The 27635-nt window shown below is 43.3% G+C and overlaps 2 protein-coding genes across 2 annotated transcripts; one reads left to right on the top strand and one right to left on the bottom strand.

Moving 5' to 3' along the window:
- Positions 1-1206: 1206 nt before the first annotated feature.
- On the top strand, positions 1207-7222 carry cct7 (chaperonin containing TCP1, subunit 7 (eta)). Its single transcript, XM_031736826.2, has 12 exons — positions 1207-1288; positions 2529-2612; positions 2729-2798; positions 2888-2994; positions 3072-3250; positions 3339-3510; positions 3632-3796; positions 3875-4063; positions 4254-4351; positions 5619-5751; positions 6114-6320; positions 6416-7222. The coding sequence occupies exons 1-12, from the start codon at positions 1220-1222 to the stop codon at positions 6644-6646; spliced, it is 1704 nt and encodes a 567-aa protein (XP_031592686.1). The 5' UTR covers positions 1207-1219; the 3' UTR covers positions 6647-7222.
- Positions 6863-26878, bottom strand: hspa12b (heat shock protein 12B). Its single transcript, XM_031736825.2, has 14 exons — positions 26016-26878; positions 24073-24136; positions 23417-23499; positions 22882-23006; positions 22611-22797; positions 22257-22361; positions 21931-22047; positions 19477-19654; positions 13482-13568; positions 12424-12528; positions 12091-12349; positions 11893-11996; positions 10049-10239; positions 6863-9963 (listed from the first exon to the last, which is right to left on the bottom strand). Exons 2-14 carry the CDS (start codon positions 24116-24118, stop codon positions 9490-9492), a joined length of 2061 nt encoding a protein of 686 aa, XP_031592685.2. The 5' UTR covers positions 24119-24136; positions 26016-26878; the 3' UTR covers positions 6863-9489.
- Between the last annotated feature and the right edge of the window lie 757 nt (positions 26879-27635).

Below are 27635 nucleotides of genomic sequence, written 5' to 3'. Positions count from 1 at the left end.
GGCTGCAACTTTGGGGGCTGCAAGCCAATCACAGGCCTGATTTCGGAGGCGCTGCGAGACGCAACAGAAGCTGCGTTCAATAACACCTTCAACAAAACAGGGAATTCTAGTTTAATTAAGGCATTACTTTTATTAGTAAGTTAATTCTATTTACTAATTAAGAAAACTTATCCGGTATATAGAAATTAAAACAGCAAATTAATAATAGAAACATAGACTATACAGATTATATACAGTGGGTGTACATAAATTACAGCCTTTATGAGACGAAGTGGTGTGCAGGAAGAGTGTTTGCAATGATGATGGACAGGCTGACAGATGATGAAGGAGGAGTCTTTGTAGACTAATGCTTGCAGATGACATTATAATCTGTATTGAGAGCAGGGAGCAGGTGGATGAGAGCCTTGGGAGGCTGAGGTATGCAGAGAAGGAATGAAAGTCAGTAAAAGCAAAACAGAATGTGTGTGTAAATGAGAGTGAGACAGGTGTAACAGTGGAGATGCAAGGAGCAGACATAGTGAAGGTGGATGATTTTACATACCTGCGGTCAACCATTCAAAGCAATAGACAGTGCACAAAAGAGGTGAAGAAGAAGTGCCGGCAGGGTGGAGATGAGTGTCAGGGGTGATTTGTGACCGGAGGATAGCAGCAAGAGTGAAAGTCAAGGTTTATAAAATGGTAGTGACCTTTGTGGTTTGGAGATGGTGGCTCTGACAAAAAGACAGGAAGCAAAGGTGGAGATGTTAAGAGTTTTACTGGGAGTGAGGAGGATGGACAAAATTAGAAACATATACATCAGAGGAACGGCTAAGACTGAGTGGATTGGAGACAAAGTTAGAGAGGTTGGGTTTGGACATATGCTGAGGCAGCGTATTTGACAAAGAATGTTAAAGATTGAGCTGCCAGGCAGGAGGAAAAGGGGAAGACCTCGGAAGATCAGTGGATGTAGTGAAGGAGGACAGAGGAGGATGCCAGGAATAGAGTGAGATGGAGATCTGCTACTGGGACCTCTAAAGAAAGCAGCCAAAAGAAGTCGTTTATTGCGTGCTACTTATTTATTTATTTATTTTAAACGGGACACTTTGATGCTACATACAAATAATTCACGCTCATATCATCAACACTTGTTTTATTTCAGAAACATAGCGTGAAATAGTACATCTCAAATCGTTGACAAACTACTGCTGTTTGTTCTTGAACGTACCCCCACCAACAGCGCATGCTTTCGAAAAGCATTCTGGGATCCGATGCCGGTGGAAAGCTTCTCGAAAGAACTGCAAAGATGATGGTGAGTCAGCTAGCATCATGCACCACACTCAAACATCTAATCCACCTCCATCCTGTAGTTTATCAGGGAACATGGTCTCCCGGAGTGCGCCTGGTGTCGGTGACAGGCCGTTAGAAGTCCCGGAAAGCTCTTATTTTATGATATGGCTTTTTAAAAGGTTATTATATTTAGCCAGACAATGCTAGCATAGCCGCTATCAATGGGCGGATACGATGCTAACGATGATGCTAAACGGCTTCCTATAAACTAGTGTTAAAATTTGAGCTAGCGTCGTGTAGTTACATATTTAACTACTTCACGTGGATTCGCTTTTAGCATTTGAACATATTTGATTTTAATACCGCCCTCCACCTAGTTTGTGATGAGCTGAGCTGCTGTGTGTTTAGCCTCTTTGTACGGCTGAGGAGCTGCACCGGCTTATGCGATGTTCTGCTTTTAGCAGTAAAAATCTGAAAGCTAATGGCCCGGAAAATGATGCGAGCTGTACAAACCTACATGCATGCACTGACACCACTGACAAAGCTATTGCTATAGTTCAACAATGTCGTGTATAAATCTAGGCAGTTGTACTTTGACATATTGTTCATCTTTAAGAGTGCCTACAATGTGGCATCAATCCTTCTGGCAATGTGGATGTACAATAGATGTTTGCGTATCGTCACTGTCACAGTGCTTTTGCAGGACTTTTTCCTCCTGCTCTTGGATTTGTGTGATGTCAGAGTGTATATGTCTGTGTAGGTTCTCAGTCATCCGGGTCATGATCGTCTTAGGAGCTTAGAAGGGAGGCGAGTGGACTTCTTTAGGTTGGTTGAAGACATTTAGCCTCTTATCCAAGAGGCTTCTTCAGTTCTGAACTGAAAGTGAGAGGGGAAACATCATCACCAAATTTAAAGAAATCTGTTTGCCTGCTTTTTAAGTACCTGAGATCAGGGTGTATGTACTTAAAATAGCACCAATGTGAGCAAATGAACCACAGCCATCTTCTATTTGTGAGGGATGGACAGTCAGAAGAAATTTGAGGATGTTAAAATGGTTTGTTCCAGATAGTGGACAGACTGAGAGGCTTTGCTGCAAAACTCCTTTAGCTGAGTCCAAAAACACTAACGTTGTGCTGGAAACGAGCAGAATGATGGGATTTCTGAGGTGCCCACTCACGATGGATGTTGCTGACAGGTGTGAGCAGATTATCACTTTGCTTACCCTCTCTTCTTGTCTTCCTGTGTCTCCCTCTCTACTTCAGCCCACACCGGTTATCCTGCTTAAGGAGGGGACGGACACATCTCAGGGCATTCCCCAGCTCATCAGCAACATCAATGCCTGCCAGGTCAGAACATAAACTCATCTCTTTGTAGTTCTCTGTGTCTATTTTTCATTTGCTCTGAATTTAACTAAACATTCTTTGAAGTCCTCTAAATGTGCTGCTCATGTTTCCTTCTGCAGGTGATTGCTGAGGCTGTCAGGACCACCCTGGGGCCCAGGGGGATGGACAAACTGATGGTGGACAGCAGAGGTGAGATGGATGGGGGAAAATGAAGGCATAATTGTTCCTGGATTGGTCTGCGGCACAGTCGGTGTAATGCAAATGGAAATTTTTTTCAGGAAAGGCCACAATCTCCAACGATGGAGCCACCATCCTGAAACTGCTGGATGTGGTTCACCCTGCGGCCAAAACTCTGGTGGACATCGCCCGCTCCCAGGACGCTGAGGTGAGCTGTTTGAGGCCATTCGTGCATCAGAGTTTATGCTGTCAGGAATTTCAGATTGACACCGTCTTTGTCCTCAGGTTGGGGACGGCACCACCTCCGTCACCCTCCTGGCTGCAGAGTTCCTGAAGCAGCTGAAGTCGTACGTGGAGGAGGGTCTCCACCCGCAGACCATCATCAGAGCGTTCCGCACCGCCACCAGTCTCGCCGTCAGCAAGATCAAGGAGATCGCCGTCTCTGTGAAAAAAGACGATAAGCAGTGAGTTCCCTTATTGATTTGAGCTACTTTTGATGTTTCTCCGGTGAGCAGTACAGCTGACGACCTCTTTTCTGCTTCACTGTGTTAGAGAGCAGAGGGAGCTTTTGGAGAAATGTGCAGCCACAGCTCTAAACTCCAAGCTGATCGCCGGTCAGAAGGAATTCTTCTCCAAAATGGTTGTGGATGCAGTCATGTCACTGGAGGAGCTCATGTCTCTGAAAATGATCGGTATCAAGAAGGTCCAGGGAGGAGCTCTGGAGGTTGGTGCCAGGAAGTGTGATTTTTTCTGTGTAAAATCTTTCAAAACAACAGTGTTAAAGAAGCAGATGATACATCATACATGGTCTTAACTCACCTTGTTGGTTTTTTAAAATTGTTCAGGAGTCTCAGCTGGTCTCTGGCGTTGCGTTCAAGAAGACGTTCTCCTACGCCGGCTTTGAGATGCAGCCCAAACGCTACGAAAATCCAAAGATCGCTTTGCTCAATGTGGAGCTGGAGCTGAAAGCCGAGAAGGACAACGCTGAAGTCCGTGTGAAATCTGTGGAGGTACGAATTAGCCGCGACAAAGCTGTTTGTGAAAGGGTTTTGTTTCCACGCTCCCTCTAACCTGAACCTTTGCTGCAGGACTACCAGGCCATCGTGGATGCAGAGTGGAACATCTTATACGACAAGCTGGAGAAGATCTATCAGTCGGGAGCCAAGGTGGTCCTGTCAAAGTTGCCCATCGGTGATGTGGCCACCCAGTTCTTCGCTGACAGAGACCTGTTCTGTGCTGGGCGGGTTCAGGAGGAAGACCTGAAGAGGACCATGATGGTGAGGCATTCTCAAACTGTGTTTTTTTTGTTGTTGTTATGGATCAACTGGGACGCCAAAAATCCAAAACCAATCTTGGTAGTTGATTATTATGTTGAAAACTGCTGTTGGGCAGACTTGGTTTTAAAAGTGCTGACGCTTGGACTGATTCTGAGGGTGAAAACAGCTGACTGTGCAATGTAACCACCAGGCCTGCGGAGGCTCCATCCAGACGTCTGTAGGAGCGATGACCGACGATGTGCTGGGACAGTGTGAGCTCTTTGAAGAGGTCCAGGTCGGAGGAGAGAGGTGAGAGAGGCATCTATTGTGACAATAGATAAGTATAATGGATAAACATATTGTAATAATTATGCTACATTGGGTCAGTGGAAGAACAAGTGTTGAAAAGTTTGAAAAATCAGTTTTGCATATTCTTCATCCCTCTGAGAGTTTTTTGTGGTGGGTTGCACTAGAGTCTAGACTAGAGTCATGGGGGCAGCAGTCTAGACTTTCCTCATCCTGGTCACCACTTCCAGCTCATCCCGGGAACACTGAGCCTGGGAACGACCAGCCAAGAGGTTGGCCAGGGAACAAGTCACTGTTTCTGTCCTGGAGCCTCTTCTCAGTAGGACATGCCTGAAACATCACCTAAGAGGCCTCCTGCATCAACTTGCCACATTTTTAAAGATCAGAACAAACGAAGCCAACAGTTTCTGACTTTGATTTGAACTTCTGTGGCTTTTCTCAGGCTTTGTTGCTATGTACAGTAAAAGAGCAGTAGATGGTAGGAGGTGAAGAGATCAGCAGTGCTGTTATGAACTTTAGCAAAACGGTTTCTTTCACTCCTCCCAAGTTCGTTCTCAGTCACAGCTCCACTTCTGTGCGTTGCAGCCCATCACAAAAGCTTGAGAATAAAGTGGATATGGACACCAGAGTTTAAGGAAACACACAAAGTTTATTTTAAATGAACTTTAATCTCAGCTTAAAATTACAGAGCATGTAGACGCTGCTCCTCCGCATTGAAAGGAGCCAGCTGAGGTGGATTGCGAGTCTGGCTAGGGTGCGTACTGGGCGTCTCCTGGGCGAGGTAGATCCAGGACACGCTAGAAAGATTATATCGCTCAGATGGCCTGGGAAGGTCTTGGTGCTCCACCAGATAAACCGTAGCAGGTGGTTGGGGTTGAAGAGGTCTGGAGTTTTCTGCTAACACGTGTATTATAATTCTGCGTCAGATCTACGGCGTAACTTGCACCATAACTGGAACCTCATTTTAGCCCTACGCAGCAACCATCTGCGTAACCTTACATGCACCTCCCAGAGAAATGTAACTACATGTTGGTCGGATGCGGTTTAGGGATAAAAGGAGTTTCCGGTTACTATGCAAGTTAAAGTCTAAGTCAACATTAGGCTGCTGCCCCCTCGATCCCGGCCAAAGAGGTGCAGAAGAGCATTTATGGATGGATGAGATTTTACTCAGTGTGACGAAAGACAAAACTGTCACTGCAATGGCAAAAATAGTAAAGCAGCAACTTTAAAGTGATAAATTTGTGTTTTGTTGTGTATTTTTTCTGTGTAGGTACAACTTCTTTAAGGGCTGCCCGAAGGCAAAGACATGCACCATCATCCTGAGGGGCGGGGCCGAGCAGTTCACAGAGGAGACGGAGCGGTCGCTGCACGATGCCATCATGATCGTGCGCAGAGCCATCAAGGTCAGCTGCACAAGTTTTAAGATGCTGATTATTCCTGGTTGAGCTTAAAGTATCGGTCTCTGTTTTTATTTGGCGCATGTGGGAGGGAAAAACATTTGATTGTACTTAAAAGTAAGATTTTAATTGGCTGATGATAAATTACATGCATACTGGTTGCTTGGCTAGAAACATGAGTAGAGCTTCAGCAATGCTTCATGAGGACAAAGCAGCTTGTCTTTGAGTTGCTGTGACATGTTAGTAGAGCATATCGCTGTAACACTGTCTCTGACTCTTGTTTCTGTAAGTGTGGTTTATCTTTGCTCGTCACTGTCATTGATATATTTTGATGTCCAGTGTGTTAACTGTATCAACCCTCTTCCTAGAATGACTCTGTTGTAGCAGGTGGAGGTGCCATAGAGATGGAGTTGTCCAAGTACCTGCGGGACTACTCGAGGACCATCCCCGGAAAACAGCAGCTCCTGATTGGAGCATACGCCAAGGCCCTGGAGATCATCCCCAGACAGCTGTGCGACAACGCCGGCTTCGACGCCACAAACATCCTGAACAAACTGAGGGCGAAACACGCACAGGTAGAAAACAAACACACACTCAAACACACACCTTTTAATCCCAGGTAGTATTTAAAGTGAAGGTGACTGTATGCGCTTCATCTGTCACCTGTCAGGGGGGCATGTGGTACGGTGTGGACATCAACAACGAGGACATCGCAGACAACTTTGTCGCCTGCGTGTGGGAGCCGTCCATAGTGCGGATCAACGCCCTGACGGCGGCGTCAGAAGCAGCTTGTCTCATCCTGTCGGTCGACGAGACGATCAAGAACCCCCGCAGTACTATGGATGGACCACCAGGTGGCGCTGGCAGGGGCCGAGGCCGCGGGAGACCCCATGCTCACTAACGACGCCAAACGACAAAACCCCATTTTAAAGAAGGACTAAATCCAAACGCCAGAAAGAATGTGTCTCCTGTAGCGATGCAGACAAAGATTTGACATGTTTGACCCACGTTTGGATTTTAATTTTGGATAAAATGAGGTGTTGTAAGCAGTCAGACACACGGCAGACGTTAAGTATAGTCAAACAGCAGGGGGAAGAAGAACGGCTGATGTTTCTTGTTTTTTTTTTTTTTTTGTCTGTAGGTTTTCTTACTGAAGCTTTCACACGATAGCATCCATTAAACATTTCAAGCACTGCATCTTTTCACACATTTTATGGTTTTTTTTACTGAGGAATGGTGAAGTGGAAGCAGACTGTCAGCAGTCCCCCTCTTTAGTAACACACTCCTGTGTCCTGTGATCTGAAGGAGTCGTTCCATAACTTCTAATTTGGTTTTGTGTTACGTAACAAACTGATGTGTAACATGGAAAGTGAAGCACTGATGCAACGTCGAGCAGTTCTGAACCATTTGTTAGCCCCGCTGTGTGAAACTATTTATTGGAGCACTCTCATCAATAAATTCACAGCTGAAACCTGGACTGTTTGTTCTGACTGATGTTTGTGTGAGCACTCAAATGACCTTTGTTTAAAGAAGTGATCCAGACACAAGTGAACTTTTGAGTTGTATTCAACAGCGATATGGATACAAATGCATTCCAGTTTGGACAACATATTAAAGATGAGGTCGGAATTATATTTATTCATGTTAGGGTTATTACACAAATACACAAGAAGACAGTTACTGGTTTACCATGATGAGGTCTGCTTGACCTTCGCTCCACAGCTCCACACATATACCTGATTTTCTTTGTACAGGTAGTCAGTACAAGGCTCAAATCTTGAGAATTATTAGATCAATAAAGTGTAACAATCATACACTGCTTATAAAAGATGGATATAGAAACTGTGATGTCAAGTACTATGTCATAAGTCATATTTTGTAACAACTCTGTAGTTGCCAGTTAGGATTTCCACAGCTTTATCATCTTTTTCCTCCACAGTGGGGACCATCATTTACAACATACACATGTACTGATTAAGACCTGAAACCTGGGACTTAGGTCTGAAGCTTATTAGACATAAGTTGTAACTGAGTGCATAGATCAGGTTAGCATTTTCTCATATATGTTGTACAAAACGACACACTCACTGCTTCATTAGTTACCAATGCTAGTACCGGGTTGGACCCTCTCTGACCTTCGTTCTTTGTTGCAGAGATTCAACAAGATGCTGGAAACATTCCTCTGAGATTTTGGTTTATGCTGACGTGACAGCATCACACAGTTACAACACATTTGTTGTTGCAAATCTCCCGTTCCACCACATCCCAAAGGTGCTTTACTGCACTGAGAAATGTGGTGATTTGAGTTTGTGACATCGTGCCTTATCTGCTTGGACGCCAAATTCTGACGCTATCATTGAAACGTTGCAGCACAAATTCACAATGATCAAAGCATGCTACATTTTTCCAGTCTTGTCAGGTTTTGGTGAGCCCGTGTGAGCTGCTGCTCCCTGGATGTTATCTAGTTTTCAGATCTTTATCTATAAACCCTAGAGATGGTTGTGTGAGACAATCCCAGTAGATAAGCAGTTTCTGAAATAGACCAGCACCTCTGGAGCCAACAATCATTCTCCATTCAAGGTCATTTAAGTTGCCATACACTCCCATTCTGTTGCTCGGTTTGAACTTCAGCAGGTCATCGTGACCATGTCTGCGTGCCTAGGTGTACCTAATGAAATGGCAAGAACGCAGGTTTAAGGAACTTCACAATAGGTTTCGGTTTTCAGACATAAATGCATCCATCTGCAGGTAGTGAGTGAGTTCTTATGTGCATGTGGTGCTTCATCTAGTGTTTCCAGTAGTAACAATGCATCTGTAGAGGGCTAAAGTCCATATGTTAAAACAGGACGTGTTAGCAACTAGCTGGTGGACATAGTGGGACGTTTATCAGCTGATGAGCCAAATGTTTCCTGATGAATTATCTGAAGCCAAAAGAAAAAAAAAAAAGAAAAAGCACTGGATTTAAATTCATAGTTTCCACTCAAAATAAAAGCTCACAACTTTTAGAGGTCATGATATTGTGATTTAGGTTTATAAGCTTCTGCTTCAAATAGCACAACTTTATTTTTTTTGTTCAAAGTGGTTTGAAACATTTGAAATGACGCACATATATCTTATAAAGCCACAGTTCTTTTCTTATAGTATGTGTTTTGATCGATCCCAAGGCAGTGTTGTAGGTCAGTCTCTGCACCGCTAGGTGGAGTGCTTTCACATTAGAGAAACAAGGCTGCGGTCCAGTCGGTGACGTTATTTTCGGGGTTTAAATAAGGCATTGTTTATTACACGAGGCCCAAAGGTAAAAGTCTGTATATTTAACGATCAACATGAGCGAGTTTCACTCATTAGGTAGCATATTGTGTTTCGTTAGAGTCACTGAGTTAGTAAAGTCTGTAGAACATTTGCCGTTTGTTTACTCGCTCTCCAGCTTTCATTCGTTTTCACAAAGTTCCCACAAAGTGTTTCTCTGACTGTTGGCGGGAAATGCTGCTGACGTCATTATAAGGCGAGACATGACGGACTTTGTCCCTCTTCGACTTCAAAGAGATTCAAGGACTTTGGTGTTTGTGAAAAATGGATTCTCTCTTGATCTTCTTGCATCCTAAGTTGCAAGTTTCTCCTAAGAATGCAGTGTTTTTCCAACAAAACATGTCACCCACTCCCAAAGTACCGCTTTTTCTAAAATTATCATCCCTCCAATCAGCTAATGTGTGTTTTTGCATCCATGGCTCCACTTCCTGCTCCTCCTCAGTTAGACAGGAAGTCTATGGAAGCCCGGACGGAGCGGTTAGACATGACATCAACGGCCGTGACTTTAATCTCTGTGTCGCCAAACTGCATGGTCGCTCTGATTTCCCTTCTCTCTGGGGTTCCTGCTCCTGCTCCTCCCACCGCACCCGGTGGCGGTAACGGTTCGGGCAGGTCTAAGGTTATTGTCCCACACTTCCTGACTCCAGGGTCGGAGATGTATGTGACGTCATCGGTGGCGGTGCAGTAGATGTTGATGATGATCTTCCGTTGGCCCAGACGAGCAGGCGTGTAGCTTCGCCTCACAACCTCGCCCAGGGCCACCGACTGATCGACGGAGACGAAGCGATCGAGGATGTCCGTGCACCACTCACGACCGTCTTTGATGAGGAGTTTGTCCCGTGGGTGGCGTCCCTCCACAAACCTGTTCAGGACACCAACACCATAGGTCAAAGGGCAACGACGCACTCGGACCTGTGACAGAGAGCGAGAGAGAACGATCGTAAGATAATGTGTTACAGCGCTACTCCGATACTGTCCGATATTCCCGAGCTCTCACCACCGTGGGATCCAACCCGAAGAGCACAGCGCCCTTTAGTATCGTAAGACCAACGTCGTGAGGAATGATGATGCGGCACGTCCTCCCCAGTGCCTTCTGGACGGCTTTTTGCAGCATAGGGGATTCTGCAAAACCACCAACTAGGAAGAGGAAACGCACACCACGCACTTCTGGTTTTGTCATCAGCTCCTCTGTGAAGGAAGAAGAAAATATAAAGCTTCTTTATAAGTAATTTGGTTTTCCATTGAGAGAATTTCTGCCTTTTCCAGCAGCTGTCCCTGGTGTTTCTTCATGTCAAACCCTTTGTTGACTCCAGTTTTCTTTTAATGACCACCAAATATTCATACTGGGAAACCATTCCATGGTTTTGAATGTACCACTGGCATGCACTTGATTTGAAACAGACTGCATTTTTCTGCTTTTGTTCTCTTTTGAAAAGGCTGGAAAACCTAAAAATGAAATCACAACCATCTTGAAAAGGGTCTCAAGGAAAGCCATTATGTTTTGATTGATTTGAGCTGTAATTTGTAGCTGTAGCAGCTTTTGTCCGTTTACATCTGAATAAGCACACTTCATGCTTTTGGCAGTCGGTAATCTAGAAAGGTCAGGAGTTCGAGCAGTGTGCAAGAATCTAAGCAAACTCATGTTCCATCTTTAGTCTACGTAATCTGTTTTTTTGTTATGTTTTTGTTTTGTGCTTTGAAAAAAAAAATGAATTAAAAAGTCACCAAATATTAGTCTTAAAAAATACTATAACCTACCCAGGCTTTACGAATGATGGAAAATACATGGTCCACAACTGGGTATAAAAATAGTACAGCTAATTTCCTTCTGCATGACAACTGCATTTCATTACTGGGCCGCTAATAGGGCTGCTAGGTGTTGACGAGGATTCAGTTTAAATCTGTTAAAAAAAGGCGGTGATTTAGTTTTGATGAGTTAAATGCTATTATTTCATTAGTCAGTTACCTAGCACTAATTAGCTGAAATCTATTGTGCATGATTAACCCATTATGTGCACCCACAGACAATAAAATGATGGACGTAGCTTCTGGGTCTGAAAAGCGAAGCCAAAGCATCAGCGTGTGAAACCTACATTCTTTTCAATGGCCACCAGATGGCGATAGCTGTGATTACGGAAAGATTTTCTGTCTATAAGAAAGTCTATAAGGAAACAGCTCTCTGATTTGACACAGATAAACACCTTCCTCATGCGTTTGTGGGCTCAGTCACTTGTTTCGAATAAGATATTAATGTCATTTGATTTCAGAAATGAGGATCGTTCAGGTTAGGCTCATTTGCAAGCAGTTTCACGTTCAGACACACCCTCTATCGTCACATCCAGTTTCAACACAAAGATAGCAGAAATTCATCTTGAGGCTTCAAAATGGGATTAATGGGTGACTTCATGGTAGCTGGGTCTATCTTTTATACTGTTAATGTGTGCACTTAAATTTTACCAGTGCTAACAAGCAACTCTACCCTGTTGTTGAAACATGGTCACTTCTGATTCCAAAAAACAACATAAAAATGTCGATAATTTCAAGGGCCGATTCTGCACAGGTTCATCTTGAAGCCCAAGCACGGCATTTGTTGAGCTTGAATACTAGTTTTATCTCGGAAAGCCTTTGCGCTGGCTTTCTACTGGGGTTGTTTTTCAGGTTTCTGCTAGTAGATTTACTGCAAAGTTAAACAGAAGAGTTATGTGAAAGTACACAAAACATAAGTGGGGAGTCGAAGGAAAAGGAAGTTTTTAAGTGCCCGGGTCTTTTATGTCAGTCAGTACATTTTTGTGTATAGCATGTGCGCAGCAGCCCCCTTCTCTGGACATTTGTCTTTCTTACCAATGTGCTTGACAATCTTGCTGATGGTGGGCTGGAAGAGCTCATTCATGGCTTCCTGTGTCAGCCGCAGCATCCCCTGGGAGGACCACTTCACTATATTCATACTACACACACAGAAGGAAGAAAAAAATCACTCTGTCATCTAAAGTTGCACGTACGCTCGTTGTTCACTCATTGCACCTCTCAGCCCGCACTCACTTGCTCCTTCTCAGGGCAGCCTCCACACTCTGCCCTCTGTGCCTCTTGTAGTAGTCGATGAAAGAGAAAGGCAGGGAGATGTTGAGGGCGTTGGTCCTGCCCGGAGACGCTGTGCGTTTCCTCGCCTCAAACGCGATCATGAGGTCCACCCAGGCCGCTGGCCGCTTGGCTTTAAAGCTCTGGATGAAGTCCTCGCCAAAGATCTGGCACAGCATGGCTTCGAAGGCCAGGTCGACGCCGACGGCGCCGTAGGGACCGCCTGGCGGAAACACTGCAGCTATGGAAACTGTAGGAAATGTGTTTGCTTTTTTTGTCCTTTGTAAAAGGATGTACCTGAGGCCTTGTAGAGCTCTTTAAGAGTTCCCTGTGGCTGCTCAATCTGATGGACTGTCAGGTCAACTGTTCCTCCTCCGCAGTCTGCAACCACATATCTATCACCTACACAGAGAGGGCACGGATGAACACATGCTGTTGTTTTGTTTGCATCCTAAGAACATTTTTGCTTTTTCATTTCTCATATTTCAGATATTTGAGAGAAAAAAACACATATCAAGCACATCAAGCTTGTAGGAGGAAATCGTGGAAGATAACGTCTTCATTTTTGTGGACGATGCAAAAATGCGTGTGTGTATATTGAGATTGTCTGCAGCTTCCCCAGAAACTCTTGAACACGCAGTGTTTTGAATGTAAACAACCTTGAGGCATCTGTGGTTGCTGCTCTTCCCCTGCTAGAGTGTATGTTTGTGATATGTCTGGTGATAAGGGTTAGTTTTCGCGTAGCTACCCTGATGACTGCACGCTAAACACAAGAGCTCATGAGACGTGTAGAAGCGAGTGAGGAAGAGAAAAGAAGGCGTCTTATAAAAATATAAGACGAGAGGAGGAATCAAAAGATGTTTGCAAGGCAGGAAGATAAGAGAGCCTCTTCTTCTTTACTGTATCTACCGTGCAGAGAGTCCCATGGGGTGGGTCCTTCCTGTGTGTGTGTGTGTGTGTGTGTGTGTGTGTGTGTGTGTGTGTGTGTGTGTGTGTGTGTTGACAGGGAAGAGAGCACGAAGGGTCAGCAGGCGCACGTGGCTCCACAGAATGTTGTCATGCCTCAACAGCAGAGTGAACAACTTTCATTCTATAACCCAGGAAAATGCAAAATATGCAGAGTAATTGTTAAAAAAGGATCTTATTATTAAAACACATCAGGCGGCCATAATTAGATCATTTAAATCAGCTCAAACGGGACCTGCAAACCTCAGGTTTGGGGTTTGTCCTCTATTAAAGTGGGTGGGTTTGCTCCTCAGAGTCTGCAGGCTGGGGTTAAAGGTCAAAGTCATCAATATCTCCCACATGTGGGGTCTGCCTGTCTCTCAGGCTCACATACGCACAGATGGCCTTACCAGTCTGCAGCTCTGACCACAGCTCTCCAGTTCCACTCTCCACCAGGAAGGTCCTGCTGTGTCTGGATCGCCTCAGCTGCTCCCTTGCTGTAACAGAACACACACACAGAATTATTTATTTATTTGTTTTTTTATTTCTTTGCTATTCAGAGGCACAAGCCAGAACCTCTTCTGTCTTTCTGTGAGTCGAAAAAAAAAAGTTGAGCACTGAGGTGAAAGTGATGCTTCTTCAGATGGTTCCATCACATTGGCATTACTAATTTTGGGAGAAAAACATGGAATCAAAAGGGAATTCTCGAAAACAGTTCATCATCTTGTCTGTCAAACACTAAAACTGTTATCAGCTGTTTCCACAGCATGTAGCTCTGCATGTTTAATTTGGCAGTTTTTTCACAGGATGCCCTGCAGATGCAACCCCAAGGGGAGTTTGTGTTACCAGCTGGAATCAAGCCAGAGACCTTTCACCTGCCAAGTGTTATCCATTACACCACCTGATCAGGTTAAAATCAGTAACATGAACATATTTTTAGGCTGGTACAAAAATCAGTTTTGGTCTTTATGGTTAATTTAGCACTTTAGGCCACTCTGACTGATGAGCAGCTGTCTTCGATCTTTGCTAATTTATGGCTTTTTGGACCATTTTAATATAAATGAAATATCTAACAAAAATAATGGCTTGCTATGTGACATTGATCACCCATGAGTTTTGCACTTGAGCTTGGTTAATGAAATCCCAGCTTTTTCTTAGTGTGTTACTGAGCACTAATTAGCAGGTATCTGAATTTGTACATTTTCACAATTCATGGATACAGCCTACTAACCAGGCTTGTTAGCCTTAACTGATAATTAAGCCCTCCATCCATCTGCTAACCTAAATATGTGACCCAGCAGTAGAGGAGCAGACCACAAACACAGACCTAGAATCCCAGCTGTGCACAGAAACAGCCAAGCAATGACTTTCCAATATTTACAGTGTTGGTTGTCCTAATGTCACTTCCTGCAAACATCTCTCAAAACCTTACCCCCAAAAATGCAGTTCATTGATCAGTTTATGATGCATAACCTGCAAATAACACAATTATGCCCCAAATCCTCATCCTGGGAACCTCTGTGAGGGCAAAACCTCTGCTTGGTGTACTCAAAAAGGCCTGGATGTGCAACCTTGCTGGTCAAGCGAAAGAACTTTGTTATCGCATTGATGTTGGCGACTTTTGCATTCTCACTGTATGCATCTCATCTTGTGCCATATAGGAGGCACTCAACGGCCTCCACAGTCACCAAATCTTAATCCAGTAGATGTGGTTAAAAAAGAGATTTGGATCATGGATGTGCAGCTGACAAATCTGTGTCAGCTGTGTGATGCTGTCCTGTCAATATGGACCAAAATCTCTGAGGAATGTTTCCAACACTGAATTTTTACCTGTTCTGAAGGTAAAAGGGGTTCCAACCTGGTACTAGCAAGATGTACCTAAAAAGTGGTCCGCGAGTGTTTAGTACACTTTTATCAAGACATTTGAAGTCTTGTGAATCGGTTACAGTAAATTGGCTTGGTGTCTGTTAGTAGGTCTGCCTCCTGAATTCTGCATTAGGGTCCTAAGACCTGCAGTCCAGTAACTTGACCGTCATTTATATGATCTGGAATAAAGAACTTATGATAAAAGAAGACAATATAACTGTTTGCCTCCAAGTGACCAAATAACTAATTGCAAGATTAATGCACTTAAAAAAAAGAAGGAATGTCTCTGGACTCTCTCCAGCTGTGAGCCCATAGAGTCATCACCACCGTTCACCACCTTGCACCGCCTCGCCTGGATTCAAACATTCTTTATCTCTCTGTATAAACACACTTGGTGCACGCTCAGACACTTAAGTTTGCTTTTGACTACTACTCCTCAATGCAAAGAAGTTCCTCAACTTCAACCCGGCAGAGATAAATGTTTGTAATCTATGCTACATATGAGAGTTTATGGCATTTGTGCAGGACGAAGCATAAATCATCCGATCCAAGTTAAACAAGAAAACCATACAGTCATAATATTTTTATGTGACAGGAGCAATTTGTTGGAAATGAAGAATGCTCTCGAATTTCAACATTTTGTTTGTTCTCGACGTGTAAACTGTGAGAGTGGCGGGCTAAGTGGACGGATGGGGGAGGCCAACAAAAACACAGCAGGCTCACATGCAGCTGGCAAAAACGCAACATACCTGACAGGCTGTTTGACAGAGCAGATACACTATATATGCCTCCACACGTCAAGGTGAACACATGAAAGGAGACATAATGGTTCTGAGAACCAAATAGTTACAAATCAATGGAAAACTAGATGAGAAAGTTAAAATGTAAAAAAAAATATATACAGCATACGCCAGTTTTTTTGATTAGACATTTGGCAAGGGTGCTGGTAAACTGTGAGCCTGATGAAAGGCATGCGTAAACATGTGTGTCATAGGCATTGAGCACAGCTTTTGATGGAGGGTAGTGCTGGTGAAAGTGGTTTTTACATGGTTTTCTCAAACCGCAAGAACACCACACACCACAATAATTAGAGTAATCGACGGGGGGTTGTGGGGAATAAGAACAAAGATTGGAGACTTATTGGGCAACACTGTGTCGAAAGCAAATATACTCTCACTGTTGTTTAAGGACCTTGGATGACACAGAAGGTAATGGATGTACCTCTGGATCTGTTTGTGTGTGTGTGTGTACATAGTAAATGAAGCTGAACAAAGAACAGCACAATCACACAGGCCTTGATTTCGCTGGTGCCTGCGTGTATGTTTTACAGGGGTGATGGATGGAACGCAAGTCTGGAAACCATTTACATGAAACAGCAGAAAAAGAAAATGTGTGTGCGTTAACGACTCCCCGGTGCTATCTTTGGAGATGAAATGAGGTGGAAGACGCGCTAAAGATAGCAAAAAAACACGACTGGGAGACCAAGCATGCGTGTAAATACGTCTGTTTGCTCGAGTCCTCGGAAAGCGAGCGAAAAAGTGAAAGAGGTAGAGAAAGTCTGGGAGAATAAAGGGAAAAATGAAAGTGAGTGAAGGAGAGGGAGACTGACAGGCCAGGAGGGGGTGAGATCATAGTCTCGCTGCACCTTGTTCCAATTACAATATCCTGTGTTTAGTGTGTGTGTTTAGTGTGTGTGAATGTGTGTGTGTGTGTCACTGACTGCATATGTATAAGTGGGCCTTTGCAGGGGTTTTGGTCGGCATATGCACCCGCTGAATTATGCATCACTCTTCTTTCTCCCCAGCTTGAAATGACTTTTCTTCATTGCTACATCTTCGTGGTTTTTCCTTCATGTGGGCATGAAGGACACGCTCTTCTGTTTTGGAAGTTTTTTGTTGCGTTTCAGCTTTTTGTTAAAGTTCTCACTTGTGTACTGGTTCTGGAGGTACTTTCCCCGACTGTAAATCCCCATATTTGAGTTTTCTTTTAAAGCTGCGCTCTGATCCAGATTTCTATAGCAACAGTGGCTCACATTACTATGTGTAATGTGAATGAAGTAATTTGTAGGCATACACTCACTCAGAAATATTGCCTGAATTTATTTTCATTTCATTGGCAAACGTTTGGCTCATTGCTTTGGTTTTTCATGAATAAAACGAGTTTTTTCATTTTAATCTTTTAATTAAATTCCAAATGTACTAAATCACTTATAGACAAATCAGATGAATTATTATTGACTTAGGCATATTCAGTTAATAGGACTTTTGGATAATTGTTTTGTAATCACACAAAATAGTATAACAATTAAATTACATGCCACAATTGCTAAGAGTTAAATGAGATCATTAATTATATGGTATGTTCAATGGAGAGTGACCTTTTTTTTCTAATGAACTCATGCTTACTAAACCACAGACCTCAGTGATGGATCATCATCTGTGACTCAGATGCAGCCCTAAAATGGTTCAAATGATCTCTTATACCAAGAAGTCTTGCTGTCTTTGTTCAAGGCTTTGTGTCTTTGAGTCCCACCAAGCTTGGTTCTTGGGCCCCTTAAATTCATTTGTCTCAGATCTCTGGGACAGATTATTGAAAGTTTTAAAACAATCTTAATTGTTACTTATTTGCTGATGATAGCCAGCTTTATTTCTCAAACCACATGAGGTCAGGGATTAGTAAAAATGGTAAAAACTCTGCAGCTTGATGCTGATTTTGGTTCTGGTTGTCGTCCTCCTTATCAAGAATAATCTGGGACCGTTGGCCTTTGCTGTTAATGTCAGTATGTGTAATTCAGAGGTTATCCTTGATCAACCACTGTCCATGTTAAACTAATGTTTCCACCATGGAAATATTTCACCGCTCCCTATATTGACGTGCAATTTTCTGTTTTTTAAATTTAGTAAATGTTTACTAAGTCAAACAGTATGACCACACTATAATGTCCCTTCACTGGCTGCTTTTAACATTTATGATCCAGTTAAAAATCCTCTCCCTTGCTTACAGATCATTGTACGGTCACGCTACCTTGCATGTCGTCATGCTTCTTTAACTTTAGTGTTCAGCCAGCTCACTCAGGTCAAACAATCTGAAATGACTGTTTGCTCCATGTGCTGATCTAAGGGCATGCAGTGATAGAGCCTTTGAGGCTTTGCACTGCTCTTAGCCATGTTTAAATAATTACAAATACGTTAATCTTTTTTTAATTTGTTTTTCAAATGTTCTTTTGTATTTTGTGTCATTTACCTTCTTTTTCTATTAGCTTAGATCATATTCTACAAAGCACTTGGTGAATCCTGTCCGTTAAAAACACTAATCTTAAGTATTTCCTCCTTGTGTATTTTAAAATAGTTATTTTTAACATGGACACACTGCACACTCCTATCTGTGCTGTTGCTGACATTCAATAAACCAGTTACACACTTCACTTATATTGTTACAGCATCACTGTTCTAACATTTTTCCTGTCATTGCAGATGGCTACTTTTTCTTGAACCTGGTTCTGCCCTCAGTTTCTTCTTGTTAAAAGGGAGTTTTTCCTTCCCACTTTCACCAAGAGCCTGCTCATAGGGAGTCATCTGATTTATTCTCTGTATTATTGTAGGGTCTTTACAATATCTTACAATATAAAGCTCCTGTTTTTTGTCATTTGGCACTGACTGTAGCAGCCTTTAAGTACCATTTGAGTTCTATTTTCATTTAAAAAGTGTAAAATGTAGTAGAAATCCCAGCTTGTTCCTTTTTAAGAGTTTCAAGTGATTTCTCATGAAATGTTAAGTGCTTTGCTTGTACTTTGTCTATGCAGAAAGCGATCTACTGCCACAAACTTAACTAAACACTAATCACTTCTAAGGAAAAGCTTTTCTGGCACTGCATAAAGTTAATTAAAGAGCTGATGTGTTAAATAGTTCCTTGCATCCTCTTCATGGGAATTCTGCGGTCTGTTTCAGATCAGACCCTATGGTCTATCCAAACACTTCATCGCACACACAACTGCAAAGTCATCTGAGGCAAAACCATGAGTAGTATCTGCATTCAGATCGCTGTCCTTAGCGCGCTCTCTTTTTTTTGTCTTTAACAGAGGCGCATTTAGCTTTTGAAAAAAATGGACTGGTAAATGGACTGATTCTTATATAGCGCTTTTCTACTCTCCCGGAGTACTCAAAGCACTCTATACAACATGCCTCATTCACCCCCACTCGTACAAGCACTTCTAAACACAGTGCAAACTAACCTGCATTCACACACATTCGTACTCCGATGAACGCATCGGAGGGCAATTTGGGGTTAGTATCTTGCCCAAGGATACTTGACATGCAGATAGGGGAAGCCAAGAATCGAACCACCAACCTTCCGATCAGTAGCTGATCTGCTCTACCACCTGAGCCACAGCCACCCAAAAGACCCCACAACCCCCAAGTGAAATCAAAAAGCAACATTTCCAGGAACACAGTGCGGTTTCACGCTCATGCTAATGGCAAAGTCAACAACAAGACCCCTGCTCAACAGAAATTACATGCACACATGCTCTCTGTTCTCTACCTTGTCTGAAGCTGGAATCAAAGGGCCGGGAGACGTCCAATTCCAGGCCGTTTGTGATTGGCTGCATGCTCAGGTCAATCACCTGGTGGAGGCGGAGCTTCCGACAATAAATGGATGCAGCCTCGGGTTCAAGAGCAATGAGGAGCTGCTCAGGACAGTCAGGAGACACCAGACCAGCCTATAAAGGACACAGCAGAAGCTTTGCCCATATTGTTGACTGACAGGCAATACGTTTTAATACCTGGATGAAAATCCTTTGCAGTCAATTTCTGCCTGTATTTTAGAAAATATGCACATCATCAAAATCCTTTTTCCCCCCCTCGATTGAGATGCTCTGCCAGGCGCTTACTGCAACCACCTTCAGCTGTTGCTTGTTTGTGAATCTTTGTGTCCTCAGTTTTGTTTTTAGTAAGTGATTTAATAACTGTAGCTTAAGGATCAGGTGATCGACTTGGTCTTTCTCCGGCATTATCCATTTGCACTGTGAAGTGTTGTATGAGTAGTTTTACAGCATTTGGCTGAATTCATCCTTCTACTTCTTTTAGCAGTCACAACATCATTGAAGACTGGTTCCACTGGCAGCATGAGATGCCCATCCTGTAACATTGTCTCCACTATATGATGTATGCTTCACATCAAGAGCTGTTCCTTTACGTCGCCATATGTTTTTCTTCCCATCTTTCTACTATATCATCTTGGCTTCATTGTCCAAAGGATCCCCCTCTTTTACAATCTTTCTGGCAAATTTTTAATTTGGCCTTTAAGTTCTTTAGTGTAACCAGTGGTTTGCACCTTGTATTTACATCCATGAACATATCTTTTGATTCTAGTTTTGCACATAGCACCTTGCTTTCAGACCTCTGGCCTGCTTGTGGTTCCTAGAGTAGAATGGGAGGCATAGCCTTCAGCTTTCAGCTTCCACGCTTGGATTCGGGAGACAGTTTTAAAATTAGGCTTAAAACTTCCCTTTTTGATAAAGCGTATAGTTAGGGCTGGATCAGGTGACCCTGAATCCTCCCTTAGTTATGCTGCAATAGGTCTAGGAAGCTGCTGGGAGTGTTTTTTCTTCACTCACCTTTTTTCACTCTCCATGTGTTTACACACCACTCTGCATTTTAATCCTTAGCTATTATTAATCTCTGGCTGTCTTCCACAGGGTGTCTTTTATCCTGTCATCCTCCCCTCACCCCCAACCAGCCGCAGCAGATGGCTGCCCGTTGCTGAGCCTGGTTCTAGTGGAGGTATCTTCTGCTAAAAGCGAGTTCATTCACTATTTCCCTAATATTTTGATCAAGAAAACTAGAATATGAAATCATGACTGTATTATGAATTTTAAAAATATAGCTAATGGAGGGAGAAAAGGAGAAAAATATTATAGAAAACAAAAGTGAATGCATGGATGCATGTTGTAATAATAGAGATAATTAAAGGAGCCATTCATATATTTACAACTCAAATGTCAATGTTATTTAACATAAGCAGCACACAGACAGTGGATACAAATAAATAGAAACAAACACACACGGTGAATGACAGCAATGGGAGCAAATTCACTGACAGTTGGGATAAACCACTGAATAGAGTAGGAGAGGTGTATAAGCATAACTCATGATATATTGGGGGTAAAGTTGAGTGTGAATGTGTGTGTGTGTGTGTGTGTGTGCGTGCAGGGCGGGGGTCTAGTTTAAACTTCCTGTGTTTGTACGCCGGTCTCCCTCATTGTTCAGCCCTGATGACATCATCACCAGCAGGAAGTGCACACGCCCCAAGAATCAAGCCAGGAGCCAGCTCAGGGTAAGTGTGTGTGTTTGTGTGTGTGTGTGTGTGTATCAGTGTTAATATGAAAAAGTATACGGATTCGACTATTCATGTCTGTACTAAAGTGACTAAATGGTAGATGGCAGATAAAAGTAAATAAATAATCACAGTGTTTGTTGCGTCAGTAAAGAAAGGGTGGCATTAAGAGTAAAAGGTTGTGGAGTCTTTCCCAGGCTGGTCCTTTCCCATTGATTTATACTAGGATAGGACCTCTTGCATTCCTGGGCTTGTACGTACACTTCCTACATCTTCTATGTACAGTTCATAGAGAACGGTGTGTGCATGGGTGGGAAGATGTGTAAAGAGGAAAAACGCAGTGTTATAATTTGTGTGTGTGTGTGTGTGTGTGTGTGAGAGAGATAGAATTGTAAATAATCCTCTGTGAGAACATCAGTGCTTATCTCATGCTTTATTCACTATCTTTCTTTCCATTGGCCCGCTGTTCTTCCTATTCTTCCTATTCACACACACACACACACACACACACACGCACACACACACACACACACACACACACACACACACACGTACTCCACAGTGATTCTCTGTGTATCCACATGTGCACAACACCGTAATACACTGTAAATAATAATAATAATTTTAAAAAATCAACAAAACAACAATGTGTTTTCATACCAGGTATGCTGCTTCTCTCATGAACTGTTTGGCAGGTTGTCTCCACACAGCAGGAACAGTAATCACCCATCTGATCTCATCTCCCTCCAGCACTGATGAAGACTGGTCTTTCACCTCCTAAAACAGGAGCCCCCCCCCACAAAAAAATCATTTTCTTCTTCTACTCTCAAGTGAAACACAGAATGAAGTGATCCCCCAAGGGGTTTCATTTAAAAGTGCTAAACAAAGGTACAGCAAACGCACATACGTGCCATACATGTTCTATCCTAGAATATGTGAAAGTATTCACTGTACAACAATCGTGAAGGAAGTGATTTGAGGTGTACCTTCAGCGCATGTTCCCTGAAGAAACGAAGGGCATGAGCAAACACGTCTATGGCCCTGACCTTCTGACCGTTCACCGCCTCCAGTTCCGTCTCCATAGTGAGGTCCTGCAGCAAACACAATCACAACTGCTGAAAAAAACAAAACGCTGCACCAAGAAGTCTGCAGCACCAGTTAAAGCTTGTCACTTTCAACCACAGTTTTACTTCTCAGCTGTGGGCAGTGATATAAAAATCTCCCACTCTTGCACATGTCAGTGCACCATAATGTCATGCAGAGAGGACACATATTTAGGTTTCTCTTTATAGCTTTAACACCGGGTACGAGATGTCACTATTTCCACATCTGTTTCTTACACTTGTGCTGTGGATCTTCATTTTGAATTTGTCAAAGTAAAGCCAGTGCCGAGCCTCTTCTGGATCCAAGTCATGGTAGAAGTCTCGAGCGGCAAACCCAAAACTGTGGAACCGCAAATCTGGAGTGAGCAGCAGACATGTTGGGCTCTTCTGGTTGGCCACTCCAGGGTCGCCACCCTCCCAGCGCCTGCATTTAGTGAAGAACCACTGTCAAAACTTCAAAATAAAAATACAGAGTATATAATTGATGAGAATGCACACAGGCTCTCACTTCATCATGTGTATGGCTTCTGAGTCCTGTGTGAAGCTGAAAGCGTAGCCGCTGGAGGTTGTCCCAAAGTCTATAGCTATGACAACGGAGAATGGACAGGCCATCCGGGGCCTGACCTCCACCCTCTTAGAGAGCGATGAGAGACAAAGAGGTAAGAAAGGATAAGGTTTCTATCAGTAAACCTGGTGGCGTTTTTAAACTGACATTCCTAACATTAGTGGACAGACTCAGAACAGAATTAATAAGCAGGCTTAGAAATCAGAAGCTATTTTTGATGGACCTCTACTTGCATACATTGGCGCCAAGTTGGTGTGTTTCTTTGCCACTAATTTCAGCCTCTCCGTAAGTTTTATACTGTAAGGTAAATGTTATGGTAAACCACTAAGAGCAGTTAGAAGTGGATGTGGCATTGCAGGCCTCGTTTAAGGACTTTATATAAAGTTAAATAAGTAGTAAGAGAGGAATGGGTGTGTAGGAGTGCCTGTGGTGAGTGGCTGTGTGTGTGTGTGTGTGTGTGTGTGTGTGCAGTAGCTACCGGTGAGGGTGAGGGTGTGAGGGGAGTGATGCTGCAGTCATTTCTGGCTGTGGCAGGCGAAGATGGGGTGGATACGTTTTCACCTGGAAGACAAGGGAGGAGATGAAATGTGTCAATATGCAGTAGTGCTAACAGGGGGTGTGGCTAATGAGGGAAGTGAAGGGGAATCCCTTCTTAAATATGAAAGTTTCTTTAAGTCTCAATATTGGAAAAGCACCACATGCACTCCCTGAAAACAAACAGAAAGGTCATCCTGTCTGTTTAAGGAGATATGCAGTTATGGGAAAACTCTTATCATAAGAGAGGAGGTGGTTCTGAACTGTCATCAGCTACTGATACTAACATGCTGAAACTGTATTTGCTGAGTAACTGCAGAAAACACCTCATTTTTCACCGTGGAGGTTAGACGATTAGGTCAAATGTAAACACACTTGACCTCTCTAGATCAAAAAGTGATCATCGTAATGGAATGGAATGGAATCGTGGGAATGCCACTGGAATGTGAAGTGTGTAGTATACCCAAGTGGGAGAGGGACATGGAAAGGTCAGCATGTCCACGGTCCAACAGATAAAGAAGGAGAAGTGAGTCATTTGGACAGGACTGCAATAGCAAACTAGTGTTGATGTGCGTGTCAGTGTTTGAGTGTGTATCTCACTTGGTATCTGCAGGCTGTTGGAGTCTGGCTGCAATACGTCAGCCATCTTTACAGGAGCCAGGGTCTGCAGAGAAACAAACCGAAGATAACGTGATGAATGGAAAACGATGTCTGTGGAAAACACTGCTGTAATACATATTATCATCTATTTGACTCTTAACACTGAGAAAAAGAACTTTACCCAAGTTTCATGATATATTTATATAATACATTAGCTTTTTTAAAGCAAAGTTTTAGCTGGCAGGCACACTGGTAACACTGTTGCCTCAGAAAAAGAAGAAGGTCCTGGATTTGAGTGCAGTGGGCAGCAGAGATCTTTCTGTGTGTGGGGTTTGCATACTTCCCCTGTGCCAGCGTGGATTCTGTCCTCCCACAGTTCAAACACATAAATGTTTGGTTATTTTGTGATTCCAAATTGGTTGCAGAGTGGGGTCGCTGAGTGCTGAGCTGCGTAGTGCGTAAAAGTCCGTCCCAAACCTCCTCTTGCACAAAAACTGTGCCCCTAAGCTTCCTTACATGGGTTTAGACAGCATAGCAGCTCCTGTAGTTTTGTCCATGTAGTTTATCATCTGCTGCAGATACAGTGATCGAAAATTGAGCCTTTTATTCACATGTTTCAACATAATGGCACATGGATATCATGGCTCCATCAATTCACTAGCAGGTGCACTTTTATGGCCTGCAGGGATACTTTCGGAAGTCATTGTCAGGATTATTATTAGTAATAACACTCCTGATCTTTGTGCCATCACAAAAACCACCGTACCAGAGTCAAAGCATCACATTACGAGGTCTGTTCACCAAACAACATGACGCAGACACTTCTTTGGAAGGCGCTACGTGCTGCATAAACATGTTGGAAAAATAGAAATAGGAAGCAAATGGGGAGCTGTTTTGGACAAAGCAAACCATCATTCACAGCTAACTTCAGCATCAAACTTATGAGAGTCGATTAAAATAGTAATATATGTTGTTATTATGTTAAAGGCTGGAGTATATCTGCTCCATGCTCTGTATATATGCTGCATCTGCTGAACTGACTTATTTCTCCTAAAAAAAGCAAGTACTGTATGTGTGTGTTTTTGTTTTTTTTCCCTATGGCCAGTGTGTGTGTGTGTGTGTGTGTGTGTGTCTATGTGTGTGTGAGTATTGATTACAGCTCTGGGATTAAACTGTGATCTGAGCCAGGAGTAAACTAAACAGATGAGTGCAATGAAACAAAGATGTGTTTGTTTAAATCTCTTTCTTGTGAGTGTGTGTGCGTAAGAGAGAGAGAGAGAGAATAAAGCGACCATAAGTTAGCTTGACATCCTTTCTTTGCATACATGCATGCAACATCTGTGCGCATTTATCCGAGCCTGTGCCTGTGACACTGGAATATAACGCGTGTGCGCATCGCTCGCTTCCTTTCCCAGCAGCTGTCCTCACTATTTGATGTTAAAACCAGAAAGAGGATGAAACTCCCCAGCTATCCCCTGCCTTTTTGTTTTGCATATACCTGCCCCTTAGTAATGTCATTCTTTTTCTCTCTGTTGTCTCATCGTCTCCTAAGCCTAATGCGCGGCGGATGCTTCACACCCACCCGAGTCCCAGCCGTGGATCAGCAGAACATGCAACTAAAACTCCTGAGTGACAGGTTTTGCAAAACACTCCACTTTTATGCACCATTAACAATAAGCTCTATCAGTCTCTAGACTGCAGGAGAAACTGCTGACAACATATGTTAGACATCTTTATCAGCTTTATTGTTGTTTGGTATATTTGAGCTTTGACAGTCAATTCAAAATCAATGCAAACTTGCACAAACAGGATTTTGCCATCTTAAAAGTTTTTTAGCTCGGAATAGAAGGATTATTGCATTCCTCTTCAGAGAGTAATCAACCTCATTATGCCAACAAGAGCTGGACCCCACAAAAAAAGCTTGATCTCTTAAGTTAACTCACCCTTTAAGTGCTGCTTTCTCCTCTGTGCCCCTTGTTGTTTCAGCCTCTCCTGGCTGCAGCACAAAAATATTCCCAAACTCTGGAACTTGGCAAACTTGGAATCTATCTCCAGGGGTTTGCGATGGAGAGAAAAAGGGAAGAGGAGGAAACGAGAGGATGCTTTTCTAGGAATCCCGTGTTAAGAATGCAAGACTTCGTCCCAGCTGACTTGCTGGCAGATTCTCTGAAACCGGAATTCCAGAATCGGAAGAAAATGATGGCTTGTGCAAGAAAAATGACTGGAAAACATAAAGAAAATCCTCAGTTGCTTTCGAATGGATTTCTGAATTGGGTTTGCAGCTCAGCCTCTCTGCAGCTCAGCTCACCGTCTCCCTGCTCTGCACAGGAATGTCAGAGAAAAGTGGTGACACACACACACACACACACACACATGCAAACACAGACACGCATACACCAGTTGCAGAAGTAGGAGGGCTGTGACAGGGCACGGTGGGGGATTTACCCCAATGGGAAATTGCCGTTTGCGTTGGCGACTGAGGGTGGAGTCATTTTGAACAGTTAAGTCATCTCGCCCTCTCGCCTCCCTCCGGCTCCTACACATCTATCCTTCCACAGTTTAATTAGCTCTTCCTGTCTCCTTTTTTGCTCTTCTTTTCATCTTTTTCTCTGTTTTTTCTTTTTTTTGTACTATTTCTATTCTCATTCTCATATCTTTGCACTTTCACTGATATTGCAGCTGGCCTTCTTAACCTCTTCACACAGGCGTGCAGATCATACAGATATAGGGGGCGGGACAATTTTCCCTTTTTCTTCTGCTTTGGGTGTCCGTCCGTGCATTGAGGTTGAGTTCTGCGCTGCAGGGATCTGATTTCTCCCCACTAGAGCTGTGATGGAAAGCATACATTAACCCCTTGTGCTTGCATACACACACACCTATGCACAGACGACACGTTGTGACTAACCGGGCCCTCTCCCAATGCGCAGAAGAAGCAAGAAGTGAGAAGGAAAAATGGCCCGAGGTATATACACACACATCCACATATATACACCCCTTATCCCGTCAGATTTCCAAATCGAATTAGAGTGTAGGCTTACTAGTGTGCAACTGTGTGTGTGTGTGTGTCTGGAAACCATTACCTGGCACGCCTCCCCTTTGCTGCCCAAAAACCAAGAGGCCCCATACAGATCCTGCCATCACCTTCCTCTTTCTCTTTATTGCCTTTTTTCATGCAGATGTTTTCCCCCCACATTTAAAGCACACTCTTTCTTTGTTTAATCCCTTTCATTTGATCTCTTGCCCACGTTCATTTGCTCCGGTTAATTTTCTAATCATTTACATCAGCAGTCGGGCGGTAACATTTCAGATCTGCGCTTTTCATCATTTTGATTGTGTTTAGCAGCCGGCTTCATCCCGATCATCATCAGATCTACAAGAGGGGCCTCGCTCGGGGTCCGCTGCCCCTTTCCTCAGCCTCACCATTCTCCTCCGAGATTCAGACGCAGGAAACTGAGCGCGGGAAGTGATGGAGTCAGGTGACAGGAAGGAACCCCTGCGTGGCATTCCTCTCATGAATTCCACATTATCTCTGGAACCCTGGAAGTCCTCAAGCAAAGGAAACA

This window comes from Oreochromis aureus, linkage group 3, assembly GCF_013358895.1.
Source record: "Oreochromis aureus strain Israel breed Guangdong linkage group 3, ZZ_aureus, whole genome shotgun sequence".
In the NCBI taxonomy this organism is placed as follows: domain Eukaryota; kingdom Metazoa; phylum Chordata; class Actinopteri; order Cichliformes; family Cichlidae; genus Oreochromis; species Oreochromis aureus.
The sequence above is the reverse complement of the archived record's forward strand: the minus strand, read 5'-3'. Positions and strand labels throughout refer to the sequence as shown.

Coding starts and splice junctions, on each gene's coding strand:
- cct7 (XM_031736826.2), top strand. CDS start 1,220: ATGCTTTCGAAAAGCATTCTGGGATCCGATGCCGGTGGAAAGCTTCTC. Junction 1,289..2,528: donor AAAGAACTGCAAAGATGATG/GTGAGTCAGCTA, acceptor TCTCTACTTCAG/CCCACACCGGTTATCCTGCT. Junction 2,799..2,887: donor ACTGATGGTGGACAGCAGAG/GTGAGATGGATG, acceptor AATTTTTTTCAG/GAAAGGCCACAATCTCCAAC.
- hspa12b (XM_031736825.2), bottom strand. CDS start 24,118: ATGGCTGACGTATTGCAGCCAGACTCCAACAGCCTGCAGATACCAA. Junction 13,569..19,476: donor TGATTCCAGCTTCAGACAAG/GTAGAGAACAGA, acceptor GTTCTGTTACAG/CAAGGGAGCAGCTGAGGCGA. Junction 10,240..11,892: donor CAAGATTGTCAAGCACATTG/GTAAGAAAGACA, acceptor CTTCCTTCACAG/AGGAGCTGATGACAAAACCA.